Source organism: Cynoglossus semilaevis, chromosome 8, assembly GCF_000523025.1.
Source record: "Cynoglossus semilaevis isolate Cse_v1.0 chromosome 8, Cse_v1.0, whole genome shotgun sequence".
NCBI classification, from domain to species: domain Eukaryota; kingdom Metazoa; phylum Chordata; class Actinopteri; order Pleuronectiformes; family Cynoglossidae; genus Cynoglossus; species Cynoglossus semilaevis.
The window spans coordinates 28868132-28878833 of NC_024314.1; the positions used below are offsets into that span (position 1 = coordinate 28868132).

Below are 10702 nucleotides of genomic sequence, written 5' to 3' on the forward strand. Positions count from 1 at the left end.
GTGAGGGGGGGTGAGGGTTCTGTGAAAGGTGTGTCTTCATTTATTCACTGAAGGAAAAGGAAAAAAAAAACTTAATTTGAGTTGACAAAATGTCTTTTGTGTGTGTGTGTGTGTGTGTGTCATAGCAGCAGTGAACAAACAAACAAACAAACACAGAGTTCATTCAATACAACAATACTTTACAAACACTACAGTAAAAAGTTGTACTGTAGTAGTACCTGTTCTCCAAATAAAAAAAATATTCTGAAAAAAAAAAACGTTAATCCTGATCAGGAGCCAATCCCAGAATGCACTGCAGTTTTCTAACCATTCACACTCACACACACACACACACACACACACCTCTGAACTTTAACCTCGTTTCATTTTCATCTGGATGTTTCTGGAGGAAGTCCCGTGCGTTCGGGTAAACCGCCTAAACTTTTCTAATCTGATCTGAACTGTCGTTCTGCAGGAACTTCATTTAACGACAGTTTCGTTTCCAGGACGGAAGCGTTTCCTCGTACGATGACTGCGACGTCCGTTGACACAGCTGCGCGTTATCAGGCACTTGTTGGAAAAAAAGACCTGTGTCTTCATGAATTTCTTCAGTACTCTGTCTTCCCGTCCAGACCCTCGGCCCCTCAGGTCTTATCTCGCCCTCAGGCGGCGTGGGGGACACTGATATGACCAGACCAAGGCCGCGGCCCACACGGACATCTGCTGTCACGCTGTTGACGCGGCAGCATCGTTGACAATCTTGGCAGCAGTCAGCTAACGACACGTCCTGACAGGTAGCTCCTGCTAACTGTCGCCCGTGACTCACGTCTGATTGGTGGAGATCCTTTTGTGTTCTCGCTCGTCCTTTTCCTTTTTCTTGCTGAATGAACACAGCGGCTCGATTCACCTCAGGTCGTGTTACACAACCTTTGATTCTGGATCATGTTGTCAACAGTCAAAAAAAAAGTGAAACAAAAACAGGAGACAGAAAAAAAGAGAAGTGTCGACAGACAAGGAATTCTGGGAATGCCATGTTTGTAAGATAATTAGTTTAGTGCTGATGCTAACGTCAGGATCGGAACGTCTTCTTCTTGTAAACAAAAACACAGGGAGAAAACACTTCCATCCTGATTCTACCACACCTGGTCTGGTGTGAATTTATTTTATGTTCCGTCTGGACTGGAGGTAGAGCTGTAAGAAAATGTCGATACACTGGAATATCGCGATGCGTTAGTATTTTAGATAATACTGTCACCAGGAATATTTGTCCAGTACTCCACACAATAATTACAACTCTTTGGTGTTTGATCTTCTCACACTGTTAAATGTCAAAAAACAATTGAACAAAGATCAAAGCCCAAAACAAGTCCAAAATTTGAGTCGCACTGGTCGGATTTCCGTTTGACGTCAGTGAAAAGAAAGCGGATTAATTTCTTAAAACCCTGACAGAATAAAATAATAAATCACAGTGAGAACGTCGGTGAGGTCTTTGAGCCGCGGCCGTCAGTGTAGAGTCTCCAGCCTTTAATGTTTGGCGTTCCCGTCCTTTGGTGTGATCTGAGGTGCGGTGTGAGTGATATTCCTTCAGACAGATTTGTCATCGACCGGTGCCAGTTTCTCACAGTGTCCTGGTTCTGCCCAGACCTTCATCTGATCCACTCTGTTTCATCTGAACGCAGTATGCACAAAAACACGTTTTAATACCATCAGTGACCTGCAGGTGACTCTTTAGCCCGGCTGTCAATCATACCCAGCTGCTCACATGTGATCACATGATCAGAGTTAATGATATCAGAATTATCTCTTAATGAAACTTTTCTGAAATAGTTCACGTTCTTTTTGAATTAAATCAAATGAGTCGAAAGAACAAGGACATCAGTTTCAAGTGTGACAGGTTTATAAAAGTACACGGTGAAATTTGACTGGGAACTCGGGTTTACGACTCGGACTCGAGTGGTTCTTGTTTCACAAACACAAAGACTTGGGACTGGACTTGCAAAAAAGAGACTTGTGAACATCTTCCTGGGCCAGTGGCCGTGGAATGTTTGGAACCAGGCTGCACAGAAATTGGATTTTTCTTTTTTCTCTGTGTGGTATTTTATTTTAAAAAGGTTCATTTGTGGTAAAACCTTCAAACTAAAAAAGAGAGAAAAAAACACAAGCTGCTGAGGAGCTTATTGTAAAACAGGGGAACAGGAAGTGATACCAAAAAGAAACTGCATTTCAAAGAAAGTACCAAAATGTGAAAGTGCAAAACTTAAATAATAATTATTGAAGTCCAAGAATTGGCAATTTGCCACCAGAGGGCGACTCTGCTGATTGCAGAAAAAAGTCTGTATAGAGCGGCGTTGATAATCAGTGGTTCTGTGGAAGCGGGTCACTTCCTAACAACCCTGATCTTTTTATGTAAGAGTTCTGTAACTGCAGCCAGTGAATCTGGCCCCGGCTTCAAACACGAGCCACGGTTTGATCGTTCAGTCGGAGATTCACTTTTGTTTAGGCGGCAATTACCAAACGTACGTTTGTGCCAACCCCTGAAAAAAAGAGAACGTCACTGGGAGAAAAGAAAATGAGATTCTGTCGGTTCCTCTGCCGTTTCAAAGGTCATGAAAACAGTCCCAACAACAAGTGTTTTGTCATGAGGTGGGACGACGGGCACGACAGACACTGACGTAATCCCTGTCAGTCGTGAATGAAATCAAGTCCACTTCAAACAAACACAACTGAAGACCACTGGAGAAGTGACGACATGAAACTGTCCAGTGACTGTGACAGGGTTCACTGAAGAAGGAAATGACACAGGGATGTGAAATTAATATTAATAAGAAATAATCCAGACCAGATTATTATTTTCGGATGAGTGGGTTATAAAAAATAGTTGCAGTTCTCATTGGTTTATTATGAGAAATACTTGAAAATGAAATATGAAAAAACAAAAGTCTGACGGAGGAAACGACTTGTCTGAGCAGAGAAACCATTTCAGTGGCAAGAAATGGTCTAAAAATGAAAGTTTTTATAAATATATGTTTATATATATATATAAATAATTAAGCATTTTAATTAAAATATTGTACACTATAACATTAACAAATACCATAACATTTAGAACAGGAGTTATTGGTAAGAGTTATACATTAACAAATACCATAACATTTAGAATAGGAGTTAACTGTCTGAAAAGTAAGTCATAAAAAATGAGATGTAAAAAAACACACAAAAACATATTTTTAAATAATGGACCATTTTATGCTAAAACCCTCTACTAAATGGCCTTAAATTACCTTTTGTCCTTGAACAGCCATAAATGCTAAGGTCTACTGATTGCTGCCCCCTGGTGAAGCACGTTGAAACTGTACTGATCTGCTTCCAGTCATTTGAACTGGCCTTTCTGTCATTTATTTCCTCATTAATTTCCCTTTTGCTCTAACTGTCAGTTTGATGATGATGTAACCTGTGACTCAATGACGTGACCTTTGACCTCTGGTCTGTTATTTCTTCTTCATGTTTGTATTTTTATGTGTGTTGATGTTTCCTCTTCTACTTCTCTGAACTTTGTTCTTTTTAATTATTTTTTTTACGTGTAACAGATGCAGGATATTTATGATAAAAAAGGGTCATAAATATCAGCACAGGTTTATATTTGGACCCACTGGTCATTTCACTGACTCACACTGATCCATGTCCTGTATCCTCCAGTTCAGTGGGAGTCCAGTAACCTTGGAGTGATCCTGTACAGAGGTACCCCAACCACTGGCTCCCAGACTGGCAGTGGGCCGGGGCTCACTTCATATTGGGCCGCAATGAAAAAAAAGGTAAAGAAAACAATCTTTACCTTTGATTTCTTTTCAGTAGAAAATACGTCTCTCACCTAAACATGTGTTGAATGTTACACTGGTCAGTCTCTCACCTGTATGACTGTGTGTTCCTAAAATAATGTGGACGTAGCTAACATCTTCAACTCCATCAGGCTAGCTCACGTCCACACTTCTGTATATGTGTGCGATTATTAATAACTGATCGTAATCTTTCAAATCTTTTTCAGTCAAAGACTATATCATCGTCTTAAATCAAAGTCCAAATCTAGCGCCTGTCATGAGTCAATGAGTCATCTTCACGCACCACGCTCCACCTGAGCCGAGGGAAACAACGCGCTGCAGAGAGACCTGCAACAGATCTGATGTGCAGAAGACCTTCAAACCACTTCCTTTTAGGTTGGCGAGTGCACAGGAAGTCACATGGTTTTCACATCCTGCAAGCACTTACTCCAAGGTAGAACGTCTGCGTGAATTATTGAGAATCAGAGCCGGGGCAGATGCTGAGTTTCTTTTCCCCTTCTTTATTCCCTATTCACGAAAATCATGATCAGGTAACACGGTGATGCCTCTGTGGCCACGAGGGGTTTATTGTTAGATAGTAAAATATTCTTCCTGTAAATGTGTTTGAAAAGTACAACGACCTTTGTTTGAAGAGTGAAGTCAGGGCCTGAGATCAGTGTGAAGATGGTGGGATCAACTGCATACAGATGTATGTTCTCCAGGACGTACATGCAGGAAGTTCATGTATGTAGAATAACAGTCAAACAGAGATGAAAAAGATGAATGAAACATAATGAAGGTTAAAAACATGTAGCAAGGAAAAAAAACAACAACAACAAAAAAAAACAAAACTTCTGAATCTGCAGGTGATTTTAGATTCTTCACCGTCTTCACCTCTGAGACAGAATATAAAAATAACCCTGACATATCTGGATGATTAAGAAATAAAAACAATATTTTCTGTGTTTCCAGTTAAAACCACGTTATAGACACGTTTATTTTAGTAAAAGGGAACGTCTGTAAATACCACGTTTGCAGAGTGGGGCCGAGGAAACCCGACTTCCTCCCTCACCGTCTTCTTGACTCAACTTCTCATTTTTATCTCTAATTTCTATAATACCCTGAATATCTTTTGGCAGCGAGTCAAGTGCGGTTCAAGGTCGGGATTCAGTCCAAGTCAGCAGTGAGAACCGGGGCCAACGTGACCTCGGCGTGACTCCCCGTGGACGGCGTTCACAGACGGCTCTGAAGACGTTATCTCCTGTGAACGCTGCTGTGGCCGAGCGGAGGCCGTGTTTACTGATGTGCGGCGCGGCGCTCCTCCGCTGCAGCAGCTGTGGGAGAAAACAGCAGTTGGCAAAACAAAAACGCTGCTGAAGAAAAATGTGACATCTCATGATCGTGATTGTTTTTTTTTAACCAGGGAGTGATAAGCACGTTAGGGTCAGAGGTCAAAGCACAGGAAGTGTTGGAATTCTCTCAAGGCTGCTGCTGTGCTGACAGTCGGGGGGTTGGGGGGGGGCTACAGTCCACAGAACACTGACCAATAATCACAATATAAGGAAGAAAAATGAAATATTGACATTTATATTTTCATCTCTGAAGTACATTAATACTAAAGTCTCCAAATATTTTTTAAAAACTGCCTTTTTTAATTGGACCAATGACAGTGGTAGATTTTTTTTTTTAATTACGTTAAGTGCCCATTCAGTATAGCAACTCAACATCCGGTCAGACAAACTGACGTCATCATGTAGAACTACACACACACACACCATCTGCTTGGGGAGTCCAGGAGGGGGCACCAAAATAATCAGCTCCTGGATATTACCAGCGGAATGACAATAATTTTTTATTTTTTTAAATTAGTTTCCTGAAAAAGAAAATGCGTTTTTCATGTAACAGAAACCCCGCCCACCCCCTGATTTGTTCTGATTCATGAAGGTTTGATTGACATGACATATTTTTGTAAGTGGCCACTGAAGGCACCGTCAGTGTGGAGCAGAAAAAAACAGGCAAGAGTTTACTTTATTCATAAATTAAAATTATGAAGATTCCACTGTTACAATCCCAACTTATTATACGCGCATTTTAACGTTAAAAGCTCGACACTACGTCACGTTAAGACGTTAACGTTAACGCAGCGTCACTGCAGATGAACATTGTGCGACCAATCGTTAAAGTCGTTAAAGGGTCGGAGTAGATATGGTTGATATGGTTTAAGTTTTTTTTGTGGTATTTGTTTCACGCTGTACTTTATATTATTCTGTGATTCGCTCCTTCCATTCACGGAGCAGCCGCTGTGTTTCTACACTTTTGGCCCCCAGGCTTCAGCTCCTGCCCCTGCCCCTGCCCCTGCTCCTGCTCCTGCTCCTGTCTTGGTGGGACATTCCTGTGGGGCGGCCCCTCCACTCCCTGTGACTGCTGTGACTAGTGCGCAGACTCGCGGCTCTCTGCTGTCAGGGCACGGCACTCTGTGACAGTATGGCGGCGGGGTGCAGCTGGAAGGATGCTACTGTCGCCCGTGATGTGGCCGTTGCCGGCAGGACGTAAATGGACGTTTGACGGTAGAAAGAGCAGAGTTTACAGCGAGAGAGGCCCGTCGCCGTGAGCTCCAAAGATGGCCAGGCTCGCGGACTACTTTGTGGTTGTCGGCTACGACCTAGAAAAGCGAGGTAAGTGTTTGAGTTTAGCCTCCGATGGTAGCTTAGCGTTAGCTGTTGGTGTAGCGCTGGCTGAGAAGGAGGCGGGGACGAGGCGGCTCACTGCTCACAGCTGACCGACGCTGAGCACTGTCAGAGCGGCGTCACAGGGTCACTGGAGACCGGGGATGCGCAGGCCTCGCGGGATTAGAGTGCTTAAAGTCTCGCCTGTCAGTTGGCGTCTGGCGCTTCTCACATGGAAACGCTTCAACTGCACTATTTGGTTACGAACCAGAGCTAGCATGCAGTTTGTAGCCTAAGCTAAACAAACACGTCTGCTGTGTTGACAGCAAAGTTGCTAAGGGCTAACGTAGCCGGACCAGCCCGGGACGGGGAGGGAGTCCCGTCTGTTCGGCTGAGACCTTAAATGTGTGAATTTGTTCAGTTTTTTTCCTCCTCTTTTGTGTCGTCCACACTTGTTAACGTCAACAACACGAGCTGCTAAATGTTTCCACGATCAACCGCTACTTGGTTGATGTTCTGTCAGGGTTGTGGCTGCAGGAGACACCGGCCACTCATTGGGGACAGATGGACCATAAACTGTTGATATTTGTGTCTCGTGAACCCGGGAATAAAAAGTTCCCTGCGTAGTTTGTGATCATTATTCTGGAACTGTTTCGTGAATGAACCCCAGCGGCTCTGCCCCTCCCTGACTCCCCCCTGGTTGATGTGGGGCTCCGGGCTCTCGTGTTGTTGGGACGTGGTTGGGACCGTTATCTGAACCCCCACTCCTCCTCCTCTTTATCCTCCACCTCCTCCTCCTCCTCTTTATCCTCCACCTCCCGTCATCGTGGGCCTTGGCCTAAATCTGTGCAGAATATAATGGGCCGTTTTTACATGAAATATTCACTCAGCCTCTCAGTAGGAACGCGCTGTTTTGGAGCTTTTTTAATTTTTAATTTACAAGATGCTTTTGAGTTTCTTCAAAAGAGGAACATTTCTGCACCACGTTTATTTTGATGCTGCTGCTGCAGGTCACAGTACTAGTTTCATGGAAGTCCCTTAAACTATTTGAGGTACTTTTTAAATACAGGATGTCATAACGTGGACAGTGCAAACACTGCAGAAAGTGGCTTTCCTGTTCTACCAGGCCTTGATGCAACAGCGAGCAGAGCGAGCCTGTAAAAAGCATCTGGGAGCCAGACAATAAAGCCACAGTAGCTTTAATGGACCGCGGCTCTGATGCCTTGTAAACCCAGACATTTAAGAGACCTAATGATTGTTGGTGTTACCGTAGCACTTCCGTTACAGCGTTGACTGCAACATTTCTGTGCGTTCTGGAGGAGGCGTTCGATCGGACCAGACGTCACCGTTAGCTGTCGTTGGTTTGTTGATGTTGATGTATTTTCTGCCTTTAATGATTCTTAATTTGTTTGTCATCGCTGGGACTATGGTTTGCGTTTCTTTAATCTCCAGCCCTGATGTGATCCTGAGACCAAACTGATGTCCAAACGTCTGTGTGTATGTGGAGGTGATCGCTGTTTTCATTTTGTTTTCATTTTTCTTGTAGTGCTGCTGGCACTGCTTTAAAAACACTCTTCGGCCACAAGTCTTGGCAACGTCTCAAGATCCTCAATCATAAGAATACCAGGAATTCTGCAGCACAGTGGAGTTTCCTTTTCTGTCTAAACATCACATGCATCCTGTCTGTGGCTCTGGTTTTGTGTCGAGCTCCCCTACTCGGTGTGTGTGTGTGTGTGTGTGTGTGTTTGGAATCATTCAGAAGTCACTGACAGGGTTTTGCACCGTGCTGCCCACCTGCCCTGGTGCAGGCCCAGAGTTTCTGTCACCGTGTGACATTGTCTCCAGACAGAACCCTGAGGGTTGAGTCTTGAATCTTCCATTCACCCGTTGCCATTGTCTCCTCAAAGTGTCAGGTTGCCCACATTGTGTGTTCCACGTCGACGCTGAAGTTGAAAGTTCAGAGCCAAAATGGCTACCGCTGTTGAAGGAAGAGTCCGGAGTTGCTGGGGTGTGGTCCCTGTAGCGGGGGTCTCTTCAGGAACAAAAGCGTGCAGCCATGTTTTGACAACTTTAACCTTCACTGCACCCAAGACCCCGTGGCCAGAGAGAGGCACCGGTCCAAACAGGAAGCAGAGAAGGAGACCCCAGAGAGACGTGTGAGCGTGGAAACTAGAGCTGTGTGAATCTGGAGATACGATACCACATCACAGTACAGTGACAACCATACAATATATTGAATTGTGCAGTAAACACACAATGTTGTTCCATCTTAACAAATTAAAATAAAAACAAGATTACTTAAAACAAAGTCTCAAAAACGTACAAACTTACAGGTTAAAATGCAACACAAAAATCTGTTATTAAAAAATCAATACAGTGCTGCAGAATCATGAAACGAAACCAGGAAAAGAAGCGAGTTTGGTTCGTGTGTGCTCAGTGAACACACACACACACACACAGATGCTGGCATACAGGCCCTATTGTCACCCCATCTGTGCGCCCCGGGCCCCGACAGTGTGAGGGTGTGGGTCTCTGCTGCTTCTGCAGATCTGAACAGACTCACGACGCTTGTTTTCAGGTCAGAGGAGCAGCTCCTCCATACACAGCCTCGTATGAACACCGACCGCACACACACACACACACGTCAGACACACACACACACATGTCAAACACACACACAGACACGTCACACACACAGACAGGTCGTAGTCAACCTGGGACCATTCATAAGATCAGAGGCCTGTGAACAGACAGAGATGTTTGTCAGTTGCAGCTGATCTGTCTCTGTCTCTGTCTCTGTCTTTGTCTCTGAAGTTGTGACACTGCTGCTTGTTTACTACGTGTTCGGCCTCAGGGTAACAACGTAACACACTGATTACAGCGTGACGTAGTATTGAGTGTAGTAACGGAGTTTTGTTGCAGTGGTTGTGTGAAATCACTGACTGCCATTGAGTGTAGTAACGGAGTTTTGTTGCTGTGGTTGCTGCGTCACTGTGTGAAATCACTGACTGTCGACAGACGGAAAAGACGGAGTTCCTAAAACACTCTCTTGGTGGAAGTTCTTATCGATGTAGACCAGGGGTCACCGACGTGGTGCCCAGGGGTCACCGTGGACTACCTAAGGGAGAAAAAATAAAAATAAAACTTGTCAACAAGAGGGTCAAAAATAATACAGTTACTGTTCTTTTTGAATCAGTTACACTACCGTTGTATGTCCAAGAACTAGTTTATAATGGTTCCATAGTGTAGCGGTTAGCAGGCCTGCAGCAGAGAGCAGAGGGTCCTGGGTTCGATTCCCAGAGGAATTATCCAGCTTGATGATGTTAATTCTTCTCTGTAAGTCCATTTGGATGAAAGCATCTGCTAAACACCAATGTAATGTTTGGATGAAAGCGTCTGCTAAACTCATCAATGTAAATATGATTATTATGAGATTGTTCTGGAAGTCTGTGTCGATCGAGTAACTCTTGTTATTACTATATCATCATGTGTCCTTGAAGTAGGTCTCAGTGTCAGAAAGGTCGGTGACCCCTGGTCTGGACGATGGTCTTTCTCTCATCGTCATATATTTTACTTCATTGTCCCAGTGAAAAATGTCCACATGAAAAAAAGACTCGTAGTTTTCTCTGATAACTGTGTTGTCATGTACCTTCTATCGTACACAGTATTTCCACTACGCTGACATTTAACCTCGACTCCTTCAAAATAAAAGCAGGCGCACCATGTACCTCAGATAATTAACATCCTAGAGGGACAGGTCGTCCTCAACCTGTGGGGCGGTGCTCGCTTTGTCAGTAAACGACACAGTCGTCGCGGTCCGTTAGGGATGTAAGACAATATGGATACACTGAAACATTACGATATTTTATTTCTTGGTTCCGTTTTATTTTTCTTCCATTCCTTCTCCAGTGATTACAAATGTGTGACGACTTCCTGGCGTGGCGTCAAGTGCGTCGTGCGGGGAACGAAGCAGCTGTGTGTCAAGTTTAGGTCAAGCTGCAGCAGGATGAGCGAGTGAGCGAGCGAGCGAGCATGAGGGAAGACAGGAGTGCATGTGTGCTGCTGCCAGCGGTGCCTGCCTGTGGGCAGCCACTTCCTCCGTGGGGCGCCGTCTTCCAGGCCCTCCAGAAATAGCCCTGACAATCTGCCCTTCATGAAGGGACAGAGACAGAGAGAGAGAGAGAGAGAGAGGGACGCTGGGACGCGGCGGCCCAACGCCCGCCACCCCACGGGACGGTCACA

General features: G+C 44.5%; 1 protein-coding gene and 1 long non-coding RNA gene across 2 annotated transcripts in view; both read left to right on the forward strand.

The window, feature by feature from the left end:
• Positions 1-10: 10 nt before the first annotated feature.
• On the forward strand, positions 11-6022 carry LOC112487280 (uncharacterized). The gene is made up of 3 exons (XR_003050227.1): positions 11-773; positions 3676-3791; positions 4022-6022. It is a non-coding gene; the product is annotated as an uncharacterized LOC112487280 (long non-coding RNA).
• Positions 6023-6209: 187 nt separating this feature from the next.
• sbf1 (SET binding factor 1) overlaps positions 6210-10702 on the forward strand; it is a 48265-nt gene continuing 43772 nt past the window's right edge. Inside the window, 1 exon segment of the mRNA XM_025057174.1 lies at positions 6210-6469. Coding sequence (XP_024912942.1) covers positions 6415-6469 — 55 coding nt within the window. The 5' untranslated portion in view covers positions 6210-6414.